The 26,674-nt window shown below is 39.0% G+C and overlaps 1 protein-coding gene across 3 annotated transcripts in view; it reads left to right on the forward strand.

The window, feature by feature from the left end:
- The window catches only part of Phlpp2 (PH domain and leucine rich repeat protein phosphatase 2), a 63,594-nt gene that overhangs the window by 30,950 nt on the left and 5,970 nt on the right, over nucleotides 1-26,674 (forward strand). For all 3 annotated transcript variants that reach the window (XM_070026225.1, XM_070026224.1, XM_070026226.1), the window contains 12 exons: nucleotides 1,709-1,855; nucleotides 2,278-2,508; nucleotides 5,316-5,518; nucleotides 10,277-10,337; nucleotides 11,625-11,720; nucleotides 13,192-13,347; nucleotides 17,077-17,277; nucleotides 20,136-20,298; nucleotides 20,869-20,999; nucleotides 21,571-21,681; nucleotides 22,654-22,848; nucleotides 24,633-24,864. In XM_070026225.1, coding sequence (XP_069882326.1) covers nucleotides 1,709-1,855; nucleotides 2,278-2,508; nucleotides 5,316-5,518; nucleotides 10,277-10,337; nucleotides 11,625-11,720; nucleotides 13,192-13,347; nucleotides 17,077-17,277; nucleotides 20,136-20,298; nucleotides 20,869-20,999; nucleotides 21,571-21,681; nucleotides 22,654-22,848; nucleotides 24,633-24,864 — 1,927 coding nt within the window. The remainder of the gene's footprint in view (nucleotides 1-1,708; nucleotides 1,856-2,277; nucleotides 2,509-5,315; nucleotides 5,519-10,276; nucleotides 10,338-11,624; nucleotides 11,721-13,191; nucleotides 13,348-17,076; nucleotides 17,278-20,135; nucleotides 20,299-20,868; nucleotides 21,000-21,570; nucleotides 21,682-22,653; nucleotides 22,849-24,632; nucleotides 24,865-26,674) is intronic.

Consider the following 26,674-nt stretch of genomic DNA (forward strand, 5'->3'; position numbering starts at 1 on the left):
TAATAGTATTGTAGTGACAATTTTACATACTTCCTTTATTTTACGTACTTCCTTTACATCTCATAATTTGAGTCATTTCCAGAAAATTCCATTTTTTAAATCCCATCTGATATTATGATTTAAAAGTTTTTTTAAAACAGTAAGCCAATGTTTAGTAATAAGATAGCTACTTTAATACTATTTTTATATAAAAAAGAAAGTATGTTATATATTGATAGGGAAGTCAGCTTCTAGTATCTCCTTTTCTTTTTTTTCCCTGGGTTGTGGGGCTTGAACTCTGTCCCTCAGCTCTTCAGCTCAAGGCTAGTGCTTTACCACTTGAGCCACAGCACCATTTCCAGTTTTCTAGTGGTTTCTTGGAGATAAGAGTCTCACAGACTTATCTGCCCGGGCTGGCTTTCAACTGTGATCCTCAGATCTCAGCCTCCTAAGTAGCTAGGATTACAGGCATGAGCTACCTATGCCAGCTAGTATCTCCTTTTCAATTGATATGAAAATATAGTTAATCCAGTTAGAAGATTGGATCCAAAATTTTAAAGTCAAACATGAGTTCAAAGTAATTTAGAAATCAAAAATTGAAACTTAGAAGAGATTTAAAGTGAGGTACCAAGGGCTCAGAATCTGGAAGCAGGCTGTATGCTATTGTTACAGAGAATAACACCCCAGCCATGCCATTTTATACATGTATAACAAATGTGATATTCTCATATCCCAGAGAGACTCTGTAGGTTTGCTTTATGACTATACTATTGCTGGGCAAGCCACTATACTTCTACAAACAAAATAGACACACTGAAACTTACTATTTCATGTTAATATCAACTCAGGTTTTACAATAAAGTGTTGTAACATATACGTTTTCAGGCCCAATTTCATTTATTTCAGTGGATATTTAAGTCAATGTAATTTCGGTATGAAAAAAGAAATTCCTTATAATGGGATTTTAATCCACATAGTTTTTAGCTAGTCCTCTTTCTATAAGTTGATTAATTTTCATGAGTTTTATATATTACATCTAGGAATTTAGTAACAGAAAAGTTTTCAAACATATTTTGGGTCATTACTTGACAGAAAAGAATTACACCAGAATGAATATCATTCAGGATTTTCTGCCTTTTTAGGGAGAAGAAAACTGTCACACTTAACCTGTTTCCTTGATAGTGTAGACTTAGTCATCTTAGCATTCTCTATGCTACAAAGTTGTTTGGCAGCTGGGCACTGGTGGCTCACGCCTGTAATCCTAGCTACTCAGGAGGCTGAGATCTGAGGATCACGGTTCAAAGCCAGCCTGGGCAGGAAAGTACGGGAGACTCTTATCTCCAATAAACCACTCAGAAAACCAGAAGTGGTGCAGTGGTTCAAGTGGTAGAGCACTAGCCTTGAGCTGAAGAGCTGAAGGACAGTGTTCAGGCCCAAAGTTCAAGCCCCATGACTGACAAAAAAAAAAAGTTGTTTGGCGTGTAGTGCTTGCTTAGTACCTATTTTTGGAACAAATTCTGTGTTGGACATATAAAATAATCCTGTAGCTGGGTGTGGTAACACAAGCCTGAAATCCCAGCATTTGGAAAGTGTTAGCAAGAGGATCACCAGTTCAAAGCCAGCCTAGTTTACAAAGCAAGACCTTGTATCAAAAACAAAAAACAAATAAAGTAAAATTAATAAATAGATCATTTGAAACCCAGTTTATACTTTTATTTTTTCTTTTTAGATTTTCTCAACTGAAGGGCCTGAATTTATCTCATAATAAACTTGGGTTGTTTCCTGTATCATTATGTGAGATTTCCACCCTGACTGAGCTCAACCTTTCCTGTAATGGATTTCATGACCTGCCAAGTCAGATTGGCAGTCTGCTAAAGTAAGTATCTGACTTTTTACTAAATTCTTCTTTTCCATTGGATATAAGGAACTTATCTGTCATTGGAAGTGAAGGTAGTGTCCTAAGATTTGGCAGTGAACTACATGTAATTATTAGGATTCTAGGCAGCAGTAGTTTTTGATGTCTGAAATCTCCATGTCAGTAGCAATGATCAGTCCTCTATTTCAACAGCAGAGGCCTGACTCTTTAATATCGAAGAGCCCATCCTTGGATGTTATGTTCAAACCACCTGTCTCTGTGGATTTAGAGTTAGGATGTCTGTGAGTCCAGAGTTACGATGTTTTGCCACTGTTGGATTCGTAATAAATTAGTGACATAAATCAGAATCTGTAACTCTAGTTCTATGTATTTGAATGAAATCTTTGATTGAATAGACTTGTTTTGGTTCTTTTTCCCCCCAGTCTTCAAACACTCTGTCTTGATGGCAACTTTCTGACTACTTTGCCTGAAGAACTTGGAAACCTGCAACAGCTTTCCTCCCTGGGAATTTCCTTCAACAATTTTAAACAAATTCCAGGGGTTTATGAGAAACTCGTGATGTTAGATAAAATAGTTATGGCGGGAAATTGCCTAGAAGTCTTGGACTTAGGGGTGCTGACCAGGATGAGCAATATCAAGCATGTGGATTTAAGGTGAGTTATTCTTTATCAGAGCTTCTTTTGCCTGGACTTCAGCTATTAAAGTCTTCTCTTTACAAATACTTCTTTAAAACATTAGGATTTTATAACAGTGTAAAAATATTTTCTTTTTTAATATATATTTTTTATTGTAAAGATACTATACAAAGGGGTTACAGTTACATGAGTAAGGTAATGAGTACATTTCCTATCATGCATTTTTACCCTTTCCTTTGTTTTTCCCCTACCATCTCCCTCCCTTACCCCACCCTCCCACTGTCCTTGCCAAAGCTATAAAGTTCGTTTTCAACATAGTGTCTTGTACATCTCATTGTTACAGTGGGTCAACCTGTATCCTTATTTCAGCATTTTGTTATTTCCCTTCCCCTCCTCAAATTAGAAAAATGTATATACAAGATTCAGGGCACAGGAATCAAATACAGTGAAAATAGGGTTATACCATGGAGGAAGAACATACAAAAGATACAGAAAAATCACATTATAAGTACATTGAAAATAACAGCAACAAAGATAAAACCTCTTGTGTCCCTATCTTGGGGTTCATTTTGTTTAGCATCATTTTTTTTTTTTTAATTTATTGGCAGCACTGGGTTTGAACTCATGACCTTGTGCTTACTAGGCAGGTGCTTTACCATCAAACTACACCTTTAGGTGTTACAAAACTTCATTTGTCATTCATTAGCATTAAGGATCAAATAGTTTTATCACATGATAGATAATATCAAATTGCCTTTGATGAAGATTATCCTTACTTAAGCCAACATTTTATGAGAATTCCCATTTCTCCCCATATTGTGTTTCAATTGTTAGTAGAATATAAAACATTCTATATCGGCCCTGCTGGTGGCGCACTGCTATAATCGTAACTACTGAGGAGGCTGAGATCTGAGGATCCAGCTTGAAGCCAGCCCAGGCAGGAAAATTTTTTTAAAAAAATTTAAATTTCACTATTTATTTATTTATTTTATTTTTTGTCAGTCATGAGGCCTGAACTCTGGGCCTGGGTGCTGTCCATCAGCTCTTCAGCTCAAGGCTAGCGCTCTACCACTTGAGCCACAGCAGCACTTCTAGCTTTTTCTGCTTATGTGGTGCTGAGGAATTGAACCCAGGGCCTCATGCATGCAAGGCAAGCACTCTACCACTGAGCCACCCTCCCTCCTTTTTTTTTTTTTTTTTCTTCAGCTCAAAGTGAGCACTCTACCACTTGAGCCACAGCACTATTTCCAGTTTCTGACAGTTAGTTGGAAATAAGAGTCTCACAGACTTTCCTTCCTGGGCTGGCTTTGAACTGAAATCCTCAGATTTCAGCCTCCTGAGTAGCTAGGATTACAGGCACGAGTACCAGTGCCCAGCAGATTTTATTTTCTATTCTATTTATATTCCATATATATATATATATATATATATATATATTCTATTCTATTGTATTTTCCTACAGCCATAAAGACCTGCTGGATGACCTATAATTTGCCAAAAACCATTAATATACCTTGTAAAGAAATAGTAAAAGATAGATTTATTGAAATACAGGAAAAAGAGAACAGACCTAAATACATAAAGTTATATAGGTGTATAGTTTAAAAAAAGGGGGGAGGGCTGGGAATGTGGCTTAGTAGTAGAGTGCTTGCCTAGCATGCACAAAGCCCTGAGTTTAATTCCTCAGCACCACATAAACAGAAAAAGCTGGAAGTGACACTGTAGCTCAGGTGATAGAGTGCTATCCTTGAGCAGAAAGAAGCCCAGGGACAGTACTCAGGCCCTGAGTTCAAGCCCCAGGACTGGCAAAAAAGCACCCCAACAAACAAATAACCCCCTCCCAAGAATTCATGTTCTGGAGTTTGTATTTGAAGTGGTCCATTTGTGCACATATTATTTACTCTGTTAGTATCATATGAATCTTAGCACTAGAAACAGAGCAGGCACAATAATAGAAGGAACAGTAGCTGTTCCCTGTCAGGACTGCTTAATTCCTCACCCATCCAAAAGTTTGTTCAAGCCGGGCGCTGGTGGCTCACGCCTGTAATCCTAGCTACTCAGGAGGCTGAGATCTGAGGATCGCGGTTCAAAGCCAGCCCGGGCAGGAGAGACCGTGAGACTCCTATCTCCAATAAACCACCAGAAAACCGGAAGTGGTGCTGTAGCTCAAGTGGTAGAGTGCTCGCCTTGAGCTGAAGAGCTGAGGGACAGCGCTCAGGCCCAGAGTTCAAGCCCCATGACCGACAAAAAAAAAAAAAAAAAAAAGTTTGTTCATTTAGTCCTTGTTTCTACCTAACCTTATTAGATACTTAGGTGTTAGTATTATCCTATCTGTGAATATAGTCCCCTCTTTTTTTCCCTGCTTTTTTGTATAATTTGTCTCTGTGTTTGCTAGTCTGGATTGTCCCAGCTGCCTTTTGAATTCTTTGCTATAAGTAATCAGTAATTATTTCTGTGATACCTTGAAAAATGAGGCAAGTCATGAAACTCCCAAGTTGTTTAATAAAAAATGGATCATACTTTTCCTGGTTTTTTTTGTTGTTGTTGTTTGTTTTGGGTCCGGTTGTGGGGCCTGAACTCTGGGCCTGGGCACTGTCCCTCAGCTCTTCAGCTCAAGGCTAGTGCTCTACCACTTGAGCCACAGTGCCACTTCCAGCTTTTTTCTTTTTGCTTGTGTGGTGCTGAGGAATCGAACCTAGGGCCTCATGCATGCAAGGCAAGAGCTCTACCACTGAGCCACCTTTCCAGCCCCAACTTTTCCTGTTTTTTAGAAAGCATACTTAATAGAATTTTTTCTGATTATTTCCTTGTTTTTGAATATTAAGGATGAACTGCCTGAAATCCACAATTATTGAAAACCTGGAGGGAAATAAGCATATTGTCCACATGGATTTGCGGGACAATCAGCTGACTGACTTGGATCTTAGCTCCTTATGTAGTTTGGAGCAGCTGCATTGTGAGCGGAACCAGCTGAGGGAGCTGACACTCAGTGGCTTCTCTCTTCGAACTCTCTATGCCAATTCAAACAGTGAGTTCTCTATCCAACCTCTTGTCATTTCTTTCAACTCCAGTGTGAAACTTCTGAGAACAATGGCATGTGTGGTCCTTCCTACCTGTTCTTCACAATGTTTATATCTAATGGAAGCTTAGCTTTATTTTTTAACTTGGCTATCAACTCTTAAGTAGTTGAGATATGCCCAAAAACACTTGGCAAGATACTTTGAGATTCACTAAATGAACATAGTAAAATCATTTGAGTGGGTAGACTTGTATGTTCAGACAGTATTGATAACAGGGTCAGGCAAAGTACTATTGCTGAGGAGCTAAATCTAAACTACCATCTTTTTTTTTTTTTATAGCCTGTAAAAAATGGTTTTTTACATTTTTTGGTAGGTTAAAAAAATACTTTCGTGCCAGGCACCAGTTGGCTCATGCCTGTAATCCTAGCTACTCAGAAGGTTGAGATCTGATGATGATGAGCTAGCCTGGGCAGGAAAGTCCCTGAGACTCTTATCTCCAATTAACCACCAGAAAACTAGAAATGGCACTGTGGCTCAAGTGGTAGAGTACTTGCCTTGAGCTGAAGAGCTGAGGGCACCCAGACCCAGAGTTCAAGCCCCACAACTGACAAAAAAATTATATATTAAATCATATATACATATAATATATATTCACATCTATGTATGTGTGTGTGTGTGTGTGTGTGTAAATGCTGAGGCTGAGCTTGGTAGTTCATACCTGTAACCACAGCTAATCTTGAGGCAGAGAGCAGGAGATACCAGTTTGAGGCCAGCTTCTTAAGAACATAGTACTGTCTACCTGAGATACTAGGAGACATATATTGGAAGATCTCAGTTTGAAGCTTACTCAGGGGCAAAAAGACATAACCCTATGTGAAATATACCTGAAAGCAAAATAAAGTTAGATGGCATGGCTCAAGTGGTAATGCCTGTCTGGCATGCACAAAGCCCCAAGTTTACATCCAAGTGCCATCAAAAAAAAAAAAAAAGTTAACCTCTCTGCACGGTATTTTCACAATAAAACAAAATAGAGGAAGAAAAGAAATAAATGTATTCAAGTTTCTATATTCACCAATAGTTTTTTTTTTGAGAATAGCCACATGGTTAGATTTACATTTTTGCTTTTACACTGCTGTTTTTATGTTACAGTGAGAAAATTGAGTAGAAGTAAGGCCTAAAATATTTAGTCTTTTATAGAAAGGTTTGCCAGAACCTTGTCCAGAAACACATGCAGAAACATGTACCACCTCAGTTCAACTCTAAAGAAAATTCTCTCTGTTCAAATAATGTTTGGATCTGGGAATAAGTGTCAGTATAAAGGGTCTTGTATTTGTTGAGATCATTTTTCTTACAGAGACTTATGTAAATTTTAATTATGTTTTCTATGTTTGAAGAAGGAAAGCAATAAAATTCAGTTTTACTAAGTGACAGAAATAAAATGTAAAGTTAAGATATACCAACTTATACGCATCAAATTTAAAAAAAAGAAAAAAGATAATACTGAATATAAGCAGAGATGAGAAGCATTTTCCAGAGGCCTCAAACTTCCAGAGGGTTGACTGTAAAAATTCCTTCGAGGAATGTAACTGAGTTGAAGAAGTTGAAGGTCCATGTAATCCATGCTCTAGCAATTTCCTGCTTGGAATAATCCCTGAAATATATGTGCTGGAGGATGTATATTCAAGCATGTTTATCACAGTGTTGTTTGTAAAATGGTGAAAGAATAGGAAAACAACAGGACTATTAATAAGGATAAATGGATAAATTAATAGTGATATATTTGTACAATAGAATATTATACAACAGTGGAAATGAAATGGTACTGAAGTTTTGTATATTATTATAGATAAATCTCAGCAACAGTTTTGAACAAGAAAATGTGGTTACATGTATACTATGGCCATTGTCCCACAATTGAAAAGACAGCATAAATATTGTTTCCTTAGCTATAAATGTCATAACTACATGTAAGAATCCATAGGAATAATAAAACTGATGTTCAGGATGACTACATCTTGGTACGTGTAGGTTTTTTGTTTTTGGTGACAGGGCTTTAACTCAGGGCCTACATGCTATCCTCAAGCTTCTTTTGCTCAAGGTTAATGCTCTACCACGTGAACCCTACTTCCAGCTTTTTTGGTAGTTTAGTAGAAATAGGAGTCTCACAGACTTTTCTGCCCAGGTTGGTTTTGAACTGTGATTCTCAAATCTCAGCCTCCTGAGTAGCTAGAATTATAGGCATGAGCCACCCTGTACTTTAATCCTTAAAAAAAGTCAAGGTCTATCCATGCATTCTGTCCCTTGGCTTTAATTTTTTGCTACTAAGGCAATGCAAACAGGAGGATTGTGAATTCAATGCCAGCCAAAGCAAAGTTAATGGAGCCTTGTCTCAACAAAACAAAACAAAACTGGACATGTGAACCGTACTTGTAATCCTAGCTACTTGTGATCCTGAGATCAGGAGAACTGCAGTTCGAGGCCAGCCGGAGCATACCCACAAGATCACTTTGTCATCCATAGCTGGATGTAGTGGTGTGTGCTTGTCATCCTAGCTGCATGGGAAGCTGAGAATGGAAGGATTGCAGTCCTAAGCTAGCTTTGGCAGAAGTGTTTGTGAGACTCCTATCTCATTGAAAAGAAGCTGGATGAGGTGCCATAACAGGAAGCAATAACAGGAAGCCTAAAATAGACAGCTATGTCTAGACAGGAAGCAAGAGTCTGTCTCAAAACAGGCCAGTGCCAGAAAAGACTGGCCTGGCTCAGAAGTAGAGCACCTTCATAGCAAGTGTGAGTCCCTGAGTTCAAACCCTAGTATCACCCAAAGCAAACAGACAGAAAATAAGGTTGGGGATGTGGCCTAAATGATAGAGGGCTTGCTGAGCACTCATGAGGCTCTGGATTCAACCCCCAGAAGTGAAGGGAAAAAAAGTGACACATATAAAGTAGAATGCAGATTTGTTAAAATCTAGGTGATGACTGAGTGTACATTTTCTTTGGTTTTCTGTATTGTAGAATATATTATTCAGATAAAGAAAGTTAAGAGCTTCTATTTTCATTATGTTATAGAAACTTCAAATTGTGGTTTAGATTATGCTCTTGGATCAGATGAGGGTGTTGACTGGTGCTGTGTATTGATCCTATGACATGGAGAGATCCCTTATCAGATCCATCTGTCTACTCCATGGGTTCACAGGCTCTGAATGCCTCACCACACTGGGAGCTCATCAGCACACAAGCAGCTCTGAGTATCATAGCAGTATTCTGGACACTAGGGTTAGTTACTGTTTTCAGAAGCCTTGAATTATACAACCTGGAAGAATTCACATAAATAATTACAGTTTTGGTGCCTTAAAGTAAAGAACCCAGCTTCACAAAAGAAGTTATTCAGATGATCAGTGTACATAATTAGTGTAGGTAATCATCAGAAATAGGCAAATTGAAACCCTCAGACTACTACAAACCTTTCAGAATGACTACAGTGACCAACTGAAAATACCAGTGGAATGTGTAGTAGTAAAACTGTTCAGAAATATCTGCTAAAGCTGAATATGTACAGTGTTCTCAGCAGTTCCTCTTCTAGGCCCATACTCAATATAAGTGCTTACATTAGTTTATAAGGACATGGGCAAAATTAGTCACCCTGAACTGGAAAATGAAAATTTCATTAGTGTCAAACTAGGTAAATGAGTTATGGTACATTCACATAAAAGAGTTTTTTTACACAGGCAGGAAAAAAATGAAGTTAACTATATGCAGCTAATGTGAACAAATCTCACAAGCATAATTTGAAGTGAATAAAGCTAGAAAAAATTATATATGGCATGGTGATGTACTGTTTTACCAGTACTTTGAAGGGTGAGAAGAGGATTCTAAGTTCTAGGACATCTGATCTATACAGTTATACCCTGTTTCATACTATATGTATTATTTTACATACTATATTTATTACTGTACATATCCTATGTATTATTTTACATACTGTGTGTATCTATTTATATAAATAGGCAAAAGCCATCTATCCATGCTATTCCAAGACAGAGTAATCACTGGTTTCCTTGAAGAGGGTGTGTTGAGTAGAAGAGGTGGTAAGGGGATGCATCTGGAGCTGGGGTTCATCTATTTTCTGATCTGGGTATTGGTTCCACTAGTATGTTCTGCTTGTGAAAATTTACTGATCTATACACTTAAGATTGCTTTAGAGGGCTGGGAAGTTGGCTCAGTGGTAGAGTGCTTGCCTCGCACACATGAGGCCCTAGGTTTGATTCCTCAGCACCACATAAACAGGAAAAACCAGAATGGTGCTGTGGCTCAAGTGGTAAAGTGCTAGCCTTGAGCTGAAGAGGAATAGCGCTCAGGCCCAGAGTTCAAGCTCCACGACTGACCCCCCCCCCCAAAAAAAAAAAAAAAAAAAAGATTGCTTTAGTATTTAAGTTGTACTTTAGTTTTAAAAGTTAGAATACTACCAGCAAAAATTCAGGTATTTCTTTCAAGATAAAAAAAAAATCAGTAGTTACTGTTAGTGTTTAACAACTAGTTGATCTAGTATAAATCCAGCAGAGCACACATACTCCTTCAATTAGTAACTGTTTTCCAAGACAAGTTGGAATCAAGCAGGAATCAGAATGAGTTATTCAGTAGTTTCTATCTGTAGTCATTTCAAGTAAGAGGAATATCCGTGTTTTTTAAATATTTCATTAAGCTACTTTTACTTGTAGCTCACTTGCTTTCTTCAGAGAATGTTGCTAACACCTTTTTGTTTTTGATAGGACTGACAGCAGTGAATGTCTACCCAGTGCCCAGTGTACTCACTTCCCTGGAACTCTCCAGGTGAGTATCTCATTAAAATGTATTTGTTTGAGTCTAGTAGTTAAGGCACCTGTAGATTCTTTGGCAGTTTTGTGTTACAATAAATCTAAACATACTGACATATTTGACTAGCCTAGAGAAGGGCAAAAGGATGAATTGGAGACAAGTGAGTTTAATAGCCACAGTGTGTAATTACATGAGAGATAGTCTTGAAATGGGAAGGTGTCTATAAATGGTTCCTTTTTTTTTTTTTTTTTTGGGTCCAGTCCTGGGGCCTGACTCTGGATTTGGGTGCTGCCCTCAGCTCTTCAGCTCAAGGCTAGCGCTCTACCACTTGAGCCACAGCACCACTTCCAGCTTTTTTTCTTTTTGCATATGTAGTGCTGAGGAATCGAACCCAGCATGCAAGGCAAGCGTTCTACCACTGAGCCACCTTCCCAGCTCCTATAGAATGGTTCCTTCAGTCTAAAATATTTTTTTTCCTTGATACTTTTATGACTCATAGTCTTGAGCCACTGTGCTTGACTCTCGCTTCTAATTTAATAACATTCTCAAGTGCTAACTGTATTCTAGGTAATATACCAGAGGATGCCTTGAGACAGAGTCCCTGCCCTCAAGGACTCACAGGTTAGCTAACATGTGCATTTTAGTCTAGTGAAATGGGTTCCACTTGTCTGTTATTCAGATTTCTATAATAAAATGCCTGAGATAAGCAATTGGAAGAAGGAATGGTTTATTTTGGCTCATGGGGTTTTTGTTTATTTGTTTGTTTTTTTGTTGGTTATGGGGCTTGAACTCAGGGCCTGACTGCTGGCCCTAGCTTTTTTGCTCAAGGCAGCACACTACCACTTTGAGTCATAGCCTTACTTCCAGTTTTCAGGTAGTTAATTGGAGATAAGGGTTTCACAGCCTTTCCTGCTCTGGCTGGCTTCAAACCATGATCCTCGGATCTCAGCCTTCTAAGTAGCTAGAATTATAGGTGTGAGCCCCTAGCACTCAGCCTCATGGCTTTAGGCATTGAAGTCCATGGTTTCTTGGCCTTTTCACCTTGGGCCTGTGACTAGGTACATCATTGTGATATCATTCATATTGACACTACTCAATCTCATGGCAGCTGGGAAGCAAAGAGAGAGGAAGGAGTTAATAGTCCCAGTATCCCTCTCAAGGACACACCCTCATGAGCTTAACTTCCTTCCTTTAGCTCCACCCTCTAACGATTCCATGGGCTGGTGACCAGGCCTGCAATACATGGCCCTAGAGAACATTTAGGACCTTAAATCATGCCTTTTGCTTACTTATTATCTGCAGAAACCTGCTAGAGTGTGTCCCTGACTGGGCCTGTGAAGCAAAGAAGCTAGAAATACTTGATGTGAGTTCTAATCTTCTCACAGAGGTTCCAATGAGGTATGTGTGTGTGAGTGCATATATTGTATACGTATGTGTGTATGTGCCTTCCTAGATTGGTTTTCCTTTTATTTATTTTTGTTGGTCGTAGGGCTTGAACTCTGGGCCCTGAGCGTTGTCCCTCAGCTCTTCAGCTCAAGGATGGTGCCCTGCTACTTGAGCCACAGCAGCACTTCTGGCTTTTTCTGTTTATGTGGTGCTGACGAATTGAACCCAGGGCCCCATGCACGCGAGGCAAGCACTCTACCACTGAGCCACCTTCCCAGCCCCTCCTTTTATTTTTTGTAGTGAATATTGAATTCCTTCTGAGTTTAAGACAGAGTAATGTACCATAAGGATTGTAGTGATGGCTAATGCATTGTCTTGGCCTAAAAGAAACTTAGAGGGTAGTGTGATATGTGCACAATAACAGATAAAATGTACCAGAAGTTGCTGCATGGATGGTGATATGGTAATAATACTACTTCAGTAGAATAAGTTATATGTCCAAATAACTTCTTTTATGATCAAACCTAATCCTTTATAAACCTTAGTATGTAGATGCTGTCCTCTTCAGCTTAGGAATGAAGAAATGAAGAATAGGTAATGTATCCAAAGTGGTACTTAACCAGGAAGTAATGGGAGTTGCTGGCATTTGGATGTAGTCATTCTTGCTGTTAGAGCTTCGACTCTTAATCACAGCACTGTATAAATTGATTTGGAAATTTAGAAGAGCTTTGAATAATTAGAGAATGCTTCATAAAGGAGATGGCATTTGGGTTGACCTTTACCAGATGGAAGGATTTCTCTAAGTGGAGGAGAAGAATGGTGCTTGATGGGTTAGAGTGGAGTATTCTGTACTCAGAAGTGCTGATCGATATGTAAAATGTGTGATTATGGAGTCTTGAAAATTGAACTAGAGGCTTCGTAGCCTGTTATGTTTAATAACAACCTCTGGAGTCATATCTTAATTCAAATCTAGACTATATCTTTACTATTCAGTGTGAGATCTTTGGTAAATCAAAGTCACTTAATCTTTCTGAACTTCATCATAAATGGCTAGCACATTTTAAGCATTCAGAAAATAGGTTTTAGTGTAATGAAGCTTTTATTACATTAAATTACTTTTACATTAAATTATTACTATTCTAGACTGAGTTTAATATTAGTAGCTGTTATATAGATTTAATGTCTGTCTAGAATTAAAATTCTAAATGGACTTACTGTGGAAATTGCTTTAGTTTACATCTTCTATGCTGCTTGTCTCCATGAAGTCACCTTTTCACAGAAGCATCTTCATGATTTTCCTGGTGGGTGGTAGGTAACACATGGACATGATACTTTCTTGGCTCAGCTCAGGCACTTGTCAGTGATTGTATGGTCTAAAAAATGTTTCTTCTATTAGTTGACTGATTTTATTTAGCTAAGTAGCCTAGACCAGATTTAGAATGATTTAAGTAAGCTTTTGTTTCTTTGTACTATTTCCCCTTAGAATTCTGAGTAGCTTGAGTCTTAGGAAACTGATGGTGGGACACAATCACATCCAAGTGCTTCCAGCCCTGGTAGAGCATATCCCCCTGGAGGTGCTGGATGTCCAGCATAACCTTCTTTCCAGGCTGCCAGACGCTCTCTTCTCGAAGGCCTTAAAGTGAGTACTACATATTCTTTTCTCCCAAAAGTAGAATCACTGGCTAAGAAAACTGCATTGATTTGTCACTAGAGTGATCTTTGGAACTCTGTTTACAGAGTTCAGATGATGCTGTGTGGAAACCTCATTTTTATGACAAAAATATGGCACTGTTTCATGAGGTAGTAGTCGTCAAAGGTGAAATATCCATTAAGTTCCTAAAAAATTTTTGTGTTGTAAAAAGTTTCAAACAGGTTGGTTTTAGCTTATAAAATGAATACAGTTGTGATGTTTATTATAATATTCCTTGGAACTGTTTCAGTTTTGCATTGGGGGGGAAGGACTTATCACTAAATTCAGTTTAATTCCAGCTTTACCAGATTATCTTTGCATTATATTCTTTGTTTTCAGAGGGTTTTTTTGCTGCCTACTTTGAAAACTGCATTTAAGGGTAAAATGCTTCCAAAATGTATCAGTTGCTATCTCATTGTAACTTTGTAAATGGTGTATCTTCCTATTTTAAGACCTGTAATCAGCCGGGCACTGGTGGCTCACTCCTGTAATCCTAGCTACTCAGGAGGCTGAGATCTGAGGATCACGGTTCAAAGCCAGCCCGGGCAGGAGAGACCGTGAGACTCCTATCTCCAGTAAACCACCAGAAAACCGGAAGTGGCGCTGTAGCTCAAGTGGTAGAGCGCTCGCCTTGAGCTGAAGAGCTGAGGGACAGCGCCCAGGCCCAGAGTTCAAGCCCCACGACCGACAAAAAAAAAAAAAGCCAGCCCGGGCAGGAAACTTCGTGAAACTCTTATCTCCAATAAACCATTAGAAAACCAGAAGTGGCGTTGTGGCTCAAGCAGTAGAGCACTCGCCTTGAGCTGAAGAGCTGAGGAATAACGCCCAAGCCCAGAGTTCAAGTCCCCACGACCGACAAAAAAAAAAAAAAAAGACCTGTAATCAGATTTAATTAATGTATATGTCTCCTTCAAATGAAAACTATGTATTGTGTATATTTGTGTTTTGCTGGTAATTAAATTCAGGCTCCCATACAGATCCATGAAATTTTATTTTTATTTTATTACCTTTAGTAATAATAATATATTTTATTTCCTTTAGTAAACTAGCTTTTGATGGTAATATTCTACAATATAGAAAAGACAATATCATCAGTTTAGAAATAAAGAAAAAAAGCTGGGCATTAGTGGCTCACACCTGTATAATCCTAGCTACTCAGGAGGCTGAGATCTGAGGATCGTAGTTCAAAGCCATCCTGGGCAGGAAAGTCCTTGAGACTCTTACCTCCAGTTAACCACTAGAAAACCAGAAGTGGTGCTGTAGCACAAGCTCTAGCCTTGAGCTGAAGAGCTGAGGGGCAACACCCAGCCCCAGTGTTCAAGCCCCATGACTGCAAAAAAAAAAAAACCCAGAAAGAAACAAAGATAATCACTAACAATTTAATATAGGGGTGCAGGAAACACAAAAGCATTTAGCCCACGAGTATATTTTTCTCTGTTCTATAACTTATCCTCTTAGTTTTAACATTTGGATGAGTATTTGTTAAAATCTTTAGAAATTGTAAAAAATAATGTTTGAAGGAATTTTTTTGCTTTTTTTGCTGGTACTGTGGTTTGGATGAATGACTTTGTTATGAATTTGTTAGCAATACATAACTGCATTTAGTGCTTATGACATTATTAATCAATTTGGCTTGCAATCATAAAATGTGTAGTTGAGGAAGTTACTTAACTGAAGCAAACAGTCAACTAAAAATTTTTTGGGGGGTGCTAGTCTTGGGGCTTAAACTCAGGGCCTGGGCACTATCCTTTAACTCTTTTGCTCAAGATTAGCACTCTACCACTTGAGCCACTGCTTTACTTTTGGCTTTTCTGGTTGGGATAGAACTTTACTACCTGGGCTGGCTTCAAACCTAAATTCTTACATCTTAGCCTTCTGAGTAGTTAGGATTGCAGGCATGAGCCACCAGTACCTGGTCAACTAATTTAATACTAGCTAACTAATTTAATACTAACTCTGTCTAGAGCAGTTTTGGAGCAAAGACACAATGGGCACGCCTTACCTACAATAATAACAAAAGTAATTAGGAATGTTGATCATACAACATGAAGAGGATTTAAGAAAACACAAGTTTAATAGTATTAGATACCTTTAATTGAGAATAACCTATGTACACCCAACATTCTTGGCAGCTTTAAAAATCATAATCATATTTTATGTCTTAGATTGGCAAAGAGTAAATTCAATTATAATACCGTTTACAAAATGTATTAATAGCATTCTTCTTGTAGAAGAAGTACAGTTTGGTGTAGCCTTTGTAAAACTCAATTTAGCAAAATACTCAAAACACTTTTTAAAAGTATATATCCTTTGATCTCATAAATTCTGTTTCTAGGATTGTACCTTAAAGATATAATTAGATAATGATTCAAATGTATTCATTATAATGTCTATAATAGTGTATGTATGGAAATGTCAATAGCCCAAATATCCATCATTATTAAGAAATTATTATGAGATGTGCTAAGTAAATAATCATGCTATTAAACCATAAAATTTCTTTTTTCTGTTCTGTTCTTTTTTTTTTCTCTTTCTTTGGTGCTGAGGGTAGAACTCAGGGCCTGTGCATGTTAGGCAAGCATCTACCATGGAGTTATATCCTAACCCTTGTTTTAGGGGAGGTTAGATTGTCATTCTGGCATTTGAACTATAGGACTACTTGCCAGGTAGTCACTCTACCACTTGAGCCATGCCCCAGCCTTTTTTGCTTTAGTTAATTTTGAAGTAGGGTCTCCTCTTTTCACCTGTGCTAGCCTGGACTGTACTCCCCTATTTATATTTCCTGTGTAGCTGTGATGACAGACCTGATTTACTATGCTCGGCTTTATTTTTCAGGTGAGGTCTTGCTAACTTTTCCTGGGCTGGCATTGAACTGTGAGTCCCCTGATCTCTGTCTCCTGAGTAAGCTGGGAGCCACCATGCCTAGACTAGCTATTGCTTTTTTTTTGGTAGTGGACTTGAACTCTGGGCCTGGATCTTCAGCTCTTCAGCTTAAGGCAAGCTGTTCAATGCCAGCTCAATGTTCAGTGTGGCTCTACTGCTTGAGCCACAGTGGCACTACCAGTTTTCTAGTGGTTTATTGGAGATAATAGTCTCATGGATTTTCCTGCCTGGGCTGGCTTTGAACCGTGATCCTCAGATCTCAGCCTCCTGAGTAGCTAGGATTACAGGCGTGAGCCACCGGCACCCAGCTAGCTATTGCTTTTATGAGACAGTGTCACTTGGCTCAGGCTGGTCTTGAACTCATTATGTAGCCCGGGTTGACCTTAAACTCAAGATCCTGAGTGCTGGGATTATAGGTATATACCACTGTGCCCAGCTCAGACAAAAACTTTTTTTCTGGAGAATATCTTCATAGTTGAGATATATGTCAGTGTGGGACTCAACAATCCTTTCAGTGAAAATACAGATGAAACTTGGTTAGAATTCAACCACTGAAAAAGGCTGAGAAAAGAAGACATACCTATATGCTTTCTTCTATTTGGCTTGCATGAACTGAGTCAAGGGAACTTTGCATTGGATAGACTCAGAGAAAATGAATTGGAGGAAATTATTCTTTTGAGTGTGTGAGCTTAGGATGGCAGCATTCCACACAAAGAGCATGGGTACCATGGGGTCTACATCATAAGAAAGCAACAAATAAACACAAAGGAGATGATGATCTATGTGTTCTGTCAGTCTCAGATACTTGAATGCATCTGCAAATAATCTGGAGTCTTTGCCTTCTGCTTGTGCTGGGGAGGAGAGTCTGAGTGTGCTGCAGCTCCTGTATCTGACCAGCAACCTCCTGACAGACCAGTGCATTCCTGTCCTGGTTGGGCACCCACACCTGCGAATCTTGCACCTTGCAAACAACCAACTACAGACATTTCCTGCAAGGTGAATGAATGTAAAGTGTGACCACCTGAGAACATAATGTTAATTCTGCATTTGTCAGACTGAATTATACTTTCTTTATGTCAACTGACTTACTGGTGCTGTGATTTCACTAATCCAGTGGGAAAATCTCATTTGTTTTTTCTTGAGACAGTGTCTTGCCATGAAGCTCAGTCTAACCTTGTGATCCCTCTACCTCAGCCTCTCTAGTGCCAGTATTATATATTAGCATGCCCAACTTGGGAGCTCTCACCTTAATTGTTTGTACCCAGTTGTTAAGTATCAGTAACCAGAGAAATTGTGGTTCAAATGTGTTTAATTTTTAGATTTAATTATTCAAAAATTTCTGAAAATGTTTCGTAGAAAAGTACAGTATTATGAAGTAATTTAAAGAATTTCTAAAGATAAGATTTTTTTTCTCTTATCAATATTGCATTGTAGAGTATGTTTAGGTATTATTAGGAGTCTTACCCAATTTTGATGATACTTTTACTATTGGAAGAATCAAAGACAGGCTGATATAAAATTGCCAATACATCATAGAAAGTGAAAATAAGTTAGTCATGGGCTGGGAAGGTAGCTCAGTGGTAGAGTGCTTGCCTTGCATGCATGAAGCCCTGAGTTCGATTCCTCAGCATCACATCACACAAAAAGCTGGAAATGGTGCTCTGGCTCAAGTGGTAGAGCACTAGCCTTGAGCTGAAGAGCTGAGGGATAGCGCCAAGCCCAGAGTTCAAGCCCCATGATCGACAAAAAAAAAAAAAAAAAAGACTATGTATTCCATACCAAATAATAGTTTCCTACACAATGTTAAAATTGAACTTATTTCTTTTGGATTGTTTTCAGAATCAAGCACAGTTTGAGTACTCAGTTAGATGCTGATTGAGATATGGATATGCATTTCTATTTAACAGACAGTGTAGAGAGATATGCATTTCTATTTAACTGATAGTGTAGGAGAAGAGGATACAAGTTGACTATGTAGACATTATGTATAAATACATTAATAAGTTAAAGTAAATTATAAAACAATATATTTTTAATATAGAACTATTTTGAGGGGTGAAGCTTGAGATGGGGTCTAGTTGTATAACCCAGGCTTGCCTATAAATGTGCTTCAGTCTTCCAGAAGCTGGAATTATGAGTGTCATCACTTTTTTTTTTTTTGGCCAGTCCTGGGGCTTGAACTCAGGACCTGGGCACTGTCCCTGAGCTTATTTTGCTCAGGGCTAGCACTCTACCATTTGAGCCACAGCCCCACCTCCAGCTTTTTCTGTTATGTGGTACTGAGGAATTAAACCCAGGCTTCATGAATGCTAGGCAAGTACTCTACCACTAATCCACATCCCCAGCCATCATCACTTTTTAATTTGAAACATACTATCTACTAAAATGTCTTCAGAGATTATCTTTGGGTATTTAATTAAAAGAATTTTATATTCTATTTCCAGTTTCTTTCATTTAATATATATTTTAAGAACTTTCTAAGCTTAGTTTTTAAAAGTATGAATTTTATAGGAATAGTATTTTTATTATTTTTTTGTCGGTCATAGGGCCTGAACTGGGCCTGGGCGCTGTTCCTCAGCTCTTCAGCTCAAGGTTAGTGCTCTACCACTTGAGCCACAGTGCCACTTCTGGCTTTTTCTGCTTATGTAGTGCTGAGGAATCGAGCCTAGGGCCTCATGCATGCAAGGCAAGCACTCTACCATTGAGCCACCTTTCCAGCCCTAGAAATTATTTTTGATATAAGATAAGTCACTTGTAAAATTTATGTAAGACAAATATTCATTAGAGAAATTTGGTAGGAAATTTAGCAAAATTATAATAATCCCTTCAAGTTGCTACTATTATTGTTATTTTTCAAAATTGTTCTTCATTATTGTTAAATGTTTTGTTAATTTTTTCTTTTTCTTTTGTCTTTTTTTTTTTTTTTTTTGCCAATCCTGGGACTTGAACTCAGGGCCTGGGCACTGTCCCTGAGCTTCTTTGGCTCAAGGCTAGCACTCTACCACTTGAGCCACAGCACCACTTCTGGCCTTCTGTTTATGTGGTACTGAGGAATTAAACCTAGGGCTTCATGCATGCTAGGCAAGCACTCTACCACTAAGCCACAGTCCCAGCATTTTTTGATATTTTTTTTAAACCAGTAAATGAGACCCCAAAGTGGTGCTGTACGTATAATAAGAATTAGATGAGCGGGCTGGGAATGTAGCTCAGAGGTAGCGTGCTTGCCTTGCTTGTATGAGGTCCTGGGTTCGATTCCTCAGTACCACATAAGCAGAAAAAGCTGGAAGTGGCACTGTGGCTCAACTGGTAGAGCACTAGCCTTGAGCTGAAGAGCTGAGGAATAGGGCCCAGGCCCAGAGTTTAGGCCCCAGGACCAGTAAAAAAAAAAAAAAAAAAAAAAAAAAGGAATTAGATGAGTACTTAGTAAAGATGAATTGTTATGCTCAAGTGTAGAAATTTAAAACTGAAATGAATCTTAGTGATGATTTAGTACAACTTGCTCATTTTATGGCTGAGAGAGTCAAGGTCCACTGACTTTTGCTTATCCAGTATTTGGCAACTAGTTACTGGCAAAGCAAGGACCTGAACTAATCTTGTAACAGTAAGTCAGTGCTTTTTGAGTCATATCCTAAAATCGGGTAACAAGAAGATGTTCATGCCCATAGCTGTAAGGAAAGCAAGGGCAGTGCCAGCCTGGAAACATGCAGAGAGGCAGGTGAGGCTGAAATATAGCAACTCAATCACATTGGTGAACCACTACCTGGCTGTTATTACCTCTGCAGTGAACCAATTTGGCCATCTGTACTCTGTGGCTTCTGTAAAATCACACTCACTGGGCTGATGCTCTTTTTCAGCAAATTAAATAAATTGGAGCAATTGGAAGAACTGAATGTAAGTGGCAACAAGCTTAAAACCATTCCCACAACCATAGCAAACTGCAAAAGACTGCACACCCTTGTTGCACACTCCAACAACATCAGCATTTTCCCAGAAATACTGCAGTTGCCTCAGATCCAGGTATGGATTTCTTTTTGAATTGAGGGGCAGGGGATACTGGGGTTTGAATATTGGGCCTCACAGAGCCACATTCCAAGCTCTTTTTTGCTTTTGGGATAGGGCCGCATAGTTTTTTTTAATCTAGTCCTGATCTTGGACTGTGAACTTCCTATGTGCCTCCCACATAGCTGGAATTACAGACTTGTTTGTTGAATTGAGTGTCTTTCTTACATTTTGCCTGGGCTGACTTTGAACTGTGATTCTCCTGATTTCTACCTCTAAAGTGGCTGAGATTACTACCCGGCCTCCACGCATGTACATTTATGTACTGGCATGCAATCTTTATGAGGGAATGACAGGATTCTAAGATGCCTCTTTTATAAGGAAGAAGAGAAAAAAAAGGAGTGCAAATGAGACTATTCTCTTCCTTATAGGAAGAGATACTGTTTTCTTACCAGTTTAGGATCAGGGCATATAGAATTCATTCCTGGGAAGAAATTTAAATTCTCCTTCAAGGATTAAATGGATAGTTAAGTGATTGGTAGTAGAGAATGAACTATACTGTGTTTTCTTTTATTTATCTCTCTTCAGTTTGTAGACCTAAGTTGCAATGACTTGACAGAAATACTAATCCCAGAGGTTCTGCCTGCTACATTACAAGACCTTGACCTGACTGGAAATACAAATCTGGTTCTGGAACACAAGACATTGGATATGTTTAGGTAGGAAAAAAAAAATTAATCCATGTGTATCCTGAGGCCTATCAGCCAACTGTGAGTCTTCTTCAGGACTGAAGATCTCAACTAATTAAAAGATTAGAATGTATCTAGAGTCACTTCTTTGATTCAGTTATGAATGGATGTTCTATCCAGTAATGGCTAGACAAATATTTTAGGTAGCACAGGTTATATTGCAACTTTTTTTGGCCAGTCCTGGGACTTCAACTCAGGACCTGGACACTGCCCCTGAGCTTCTTTTGCTCGGCCAGCACTCTACCACTTAAGTAAGTAGACAATTGTCTGAAACTTAGAAGTCTTCATCATCCATTAATTTTGATAGTATTCATCACCTATCTATATGTTTTATTCCTTTCTTTCTCCTATATCTGAGACAAGAGCTAATCTTTTATTCAGTCTTTTTTGCAAATGAATCTTAGTCTGTCAAGAGATTATTTTATAAAAATATGTTTTTATTGGGATAGTTTATGGTGGAGGTGCACAGGGGTGGGGTGGGGGAGAGAGAGGAAAAAAAGAAAGAAACATTATTAATCTTCCTTTCTTTCACCTCCCACAGCCATATCACAACCCTGAAAATTGATCAGAAACCTTTGCCAACCACAGATTCAACAGTTACTTCAACCTTCTGGAGCCATGGACTGGCTGAGATGGCAGGACAGAGAAACAAGTGAGTATATTTGCCCTGAGAAATGAGAAAAGAAAAGGCAGCCCCTGACATCTAATGTTCACAGCTTAGACTATGTTGTTCTATCTGTCACACAAAAACAAATCATAGCATGTTAACAGTTAAGATACCTTTGAAATCATGATAAAGATAAAAGCAAAGTGAATATTGAACCTTCAAAACACCAAACATCTCCTCATGGCTTTCTCATGCTAATTTCCTCTACTATCTGTTATATTTAGATTGATTGAGAGACCCAATTGTCTAATAGCCCTACTTTCTTACAGACACCAATATGGTACAGTTCTTCAGTTAAGGCATTCTCCACAATGTTCCAATGAAAGCCCAAATTCTATGATTTGTTTGTTTTTTTGGTCGGTCATGGGGCTTGAACTCTGGGCCTCAGCTCTTCAGCTCAAGGCGAGTGCTCTACCACTTGAGCTACAGCGCCACTTCTGGTTTTCTGGTGGTTTATTGGAGATAGGAGTCTCACGGTCTTTCCTGCCTGGGCTGGCTTTGAACCACCATCCTCAGATCTCAGCCTCCTGAGTAGCTAGGATTATAGGTTTGAGCCACCAGTGGCCAGCTAAAGCCTATGATTTGTATACTCCAGAGTTCCATGTGTGCTGTTTTTCTTGCTACAAGTAGTATAACCTGCTTCAACCACAGATATGTTCTGCTGATTTTTGGCTGATCATTGACAAAATTCCTTAATCATTATGACAAGAAAACTAGCCTTTGACAGTATTGCAAAGCTAATAAGTATTACCCGTGAATATTACCCATTAATGGCTAACTTCCCCTTTCCTTAGGATGTCAACTCTTTAAGATGCTGCTTCATTATCTAGGGCTTTTTTTTTTCTTGTGTAGATTAAGATTTACCGCTTTGCTTTGTCATCTTTTATTAACACTTGTTAAAAGAATGCTTCTACAAGTAGCTTTCTTTGATGATTGTGTTCTTGTCTTTCTCTGTAGGCTCTGTGTTTCTGCCCTTGCTATGGATAACTTTGCAGAGGGGGTGGGAGCCGTGTATGGCATGTTTGATGGAGACCGCAATGAGGAGCTCCCTCGCCTGCTGCAGTGTACGATGGCAGATGTGCTTTTGGAAGAGGTACAGCAGTCTACAAATGACACGGTTTTCATGGCCAACACCTTCTTGGTATCTCACAGGTGAGCAGATGGATTGAATCATTCCTAACTCAGCTCTACTTTTGAGAAATAAGTTTCTTACGTACGAGGCCATGGTTTATAGCTGTGTGATAAAGAAGAGACCCTGTTCCTTCTTCTGTGGTTTTTCTTTCCAAACAGGAGTATAGAACTTTGTTTCTTTAAAGAACTTGTGGAAAAGTACCTAAAGCCTGACTCTAAGAACACTTAAAAAAAACTCAAATTTTTGCTGAGCATCAGTGTATTATGCTTGTAATCCTTAGCTACTCAGGGGGTTAAGATCTGAGGATCATAGTTCAAAGCCTGGGCAGAAAAGTCCCCATGAAACTCTTATTTCCAATTAACTACTCAAAACCTAGAAGTAGAGCTGTGGCTCAATGTGGTAGAGCGCTGGCCTTGAGCAGAAGAGCTCAGGGACAGTGCCCCTGCCCTGAGTTCAGGTCCCACCACTGACAAAAAAACAAACAAAACAAAAAAAAACCTTGTGCCTTCTCTATTGAACCAAAGGTGGCTAAGAATCTGGGAAGCCCAGAAATATGTATAACAGGTTGTGAATCTATATGTTTGTTTGTATATTTGGGGAAGGAATGTAATAAGCATTCACCTAATTCTCCAAAAAAAATAGTGATAAAAGGTTAGCAAGCAAGCAAGCAAGACATGGTCAGAGCCATGTCTTCAGAATACTTGTTATTAAGGGTTTAACAAATTAATGTTATCAGCAATCTAAGCTACTTTAGGTGGGTGGCTTAAAATATATGAGTAAAACAAAGCAAGGCATTGGGAAAGGAGTCTGTTTTAGTAGACGGGCTAGAATAAAGGGTTTGGGAAGGCAGTTCAGTTTCTGAAGCACTTCTAAGAACCAGGCAGGAACTATACTATACATTTTTCATTCTATAAATTCAGATAGATATTTAATCAGAGAACTTTCTTAGAGAAATAACTGGCTGAGGATCTACAGCCAATAAATGCAGGGCTAGAATTTGAAACTAGATTGTTATATGGCATTTACTATATGTTTGTGTTTTCTTCCATGTATGGTCAGATGATGAAAATATACGGAGAATCATAATCCTTCCTACAAGGAACTTAAAACCTGAGTGGTTCTCAAAATGCTTCTTTAGGACTAGCATCCTCAGCACACTAGGAAATCATTAGAAATGCAGATTATTATGCTAGTCCTTTGCCCACTGAATCAGAAACTCTGGAGCAGGGCCCATCATTGTGTGCTCCCAACAGTTATTAGGCCCTGAAGATGATTCTGATGTGCTGAAATTTGTTTTGTTTTGTTTTTGGGTCCGGTTGTGGGGCCTAAACTCTGGACCTGGGCGCTGTCCCTCAGCACTTCAGCTCAAGGCAAGAGCTCTACCACTTGAGCCACAGCACTACTTCCGGCTTTTTTCATTTTGCTTATGTGGTGCTGAGGAATTGAACCCAGGGCCTCAGGCATGCAAAGCAAGCGCTCTACCACTGAGCCATCTTCCCAGCCCTGATGTGCTGAAATTTGAAAACCCCTAAATAAGTAAGTGTCTGATCAGGCACACAGGAGGAGAGAGAATTTCCCCTGCTCTGTCCCTGTTCCACTTTTAAAATCCTGTTTTCTCCATCAACTGAGAGAGGAAGGCAAATCCTTGTTATATCACTACATATGACCAAGTCCTTCTGCTGATAAGGCTGAGGCTAGGTCATAATTCCATAGCAAGAAAACAAGTAAAGTATGGGCATGATGGACCACCTTCTTTCTTCTAAAACTAGCTACCCTGTTTTCATTTTATTTTCTTTCTATACAGGAAGTTGGGAATGGCTGGCCAGAAGCTGGGCTCCTCTGCTCTCCTGTGCTACATTCGCCCTGACACTGTTGATCCCACAAGCAGTTTTAGCTTGACAGTGGCCAATGTTGGCACATGCCAGGCTGTTCTGTGCCGAAGTGGGAAGCCAGTGCCTCTCTCTAAAGTCTTCAGCCTGGAACAGGACCCAGAAGAAGCTGAAAGGGTGAAGGACCAAAAAGCCATCATAACAGAGGTGCATCTCACTCTCTGCAGTCACTTCAATTATTCAAATCTAGTGAAAGCCACTTTGTATAAAAGTACCTTTTAAATTGTAACTAATCCAGATAAATGTTGAGTTCCTATGATTTCAGTATGGTACTACAAGAAAATCTACTGATCATTTAAATGACTGGCAAAAAGAAGATGCAAAATTCATGTTTTTGTTGCTCAGAAGAAGAAATACCTATAGTTTGGCATCTCCATTCTGAAATGCAAAGTCTATTTTGTGTATGGCTTTCTATGCTCTAGGGAGTTTTTTCCCTTGCAACGAAACATTACTTTTTTTTTTTTAGCTTTCTTTCCTTTTATAGAGATTAGCATAACCTTTTGCTTTCAGAGAGACATTAGTTGGTAATTTTCTTTGTTATTGTTGGTTGTGGGGCTTGAAACCCAGGCCTGGGCTCTGTCCCTGAGCTCTTTTTGATCAAGGCTAGCACTGTACCACTTTGAGCCATAGTGCCACTTCCAATTTTCTGGTAGTTAAATGGATATAAGAATCTTACAGGGGGGCTGGGAAGGTGGCTCAGTGGTAGAGAGCTTGCCTTGCATGCATGAGGCCCTGGGTTCGATTCCTCAGCAGCACATAAGCAAAAAGAAAAAAGCTGGAAGTGGTGCTGTGGCTCAAGTGGTAGAGTGCTAGCCTTGAGCTGAAGAGCTGAGGGACAGTGCCCAGGCCCAGAGTTCAGGCCCCACGACCGTACCCCCCCCCCCCCAAAAAAAAAAGAATCTTACAGGGGCTGGGAAGGTGGCTCAGTGGTAGAGCGCTTGCCTTGAATGCATGAGGCCCTGGGTTCGATTCCTCAGCACCACATAAGCAAAAAGGAAAAAGCCGGAAGTGGCGCTGTGGCTCAAGTGGTAAAGCGCTAGCCTTGAGCTGAAGAGCTGAGGGACAGCGCCCAGGCCCAGGCCCACGACCGGATCCAAAAAATTTAAAAAAAATCTTACAGACTTTCATGCCTCAGCTGGCTTTGAACTACTATCCTTAGATCTCAGTTTCCTGAGTAACTAGGATTACCGGTGTGAGCCACCAGTGCCTGGTGACATATAATTATATATGTGTAAGGTTGGCAGACCTTACAATATGAACATTGTTCATTACAAAAATTATGTTCATATTTCTTGACCATTTTAAATTAGATTTTTACTGTTTTGTTATGAGTATTCTGTATTTTTCCCCTGAGCCTGGGCCTTATCTTTCTATTCCTCTAATAGCATCTCTTGCAGGACAGTTTTTAGTTTTAATGACGTCCCATTTATCCTTTTTTTTTCTTTCATGGATTGTGGTTTTGGTGTTGTATCTAAAAACACATTGCCAAACCCAAGGTTGCTCATATTTTCTGTTTTGTTTTTCATTTTTAAAAATTATTATCTTTAGGTAGTTATGTAAGAGGGTTTCAATTCAACAAATCAGATTATGAGTCAGCGCATCCCATCATTCTCCCTCAACGTTCTCCCGCATCGTTCCCCATCCCATCCATACCCTCAAGTGATGTTGTACAAGTTTGGTCATTCTGAGTTTTACATTTAAGTTTATGACAGTTTTGAATTGGTTTTTGTAAAAAGTGTAAGCTCTATGTCTAGATTTTTTTCATGTATGTCTATTTGTTCCAGTACCGTTTGTTAAAGACTGTTCTTTTCCTACTGTATATTCTTGCTTGTCAAAAGACTATTGACTATATAAGTACTATCCATCCTAGATTCTATCCAAGGAAATAGTCAAATATTTTATAATGTGTTGATATTGCTCCTAGGACAGTCTTTTAGTCAAAAGAAATAGAGGGTAG

This window comes from Dipodomys merriami, unplaced genomic scaffold, assembly GCF_024711535.1.
Source record: "Dipodomys merriami isolate MVZ:Mamm:240054 unplaced genomic scaffold, mDipMer1.0.p SCAF_176, whole genome shotgun sequence".
NCBI classification, from domain to species: Eukaryota; Metazoa; Chordata; class Mammalia; order Rodentia; family Heteromyidae; genus Dipodomys; species Dipodomys merriami.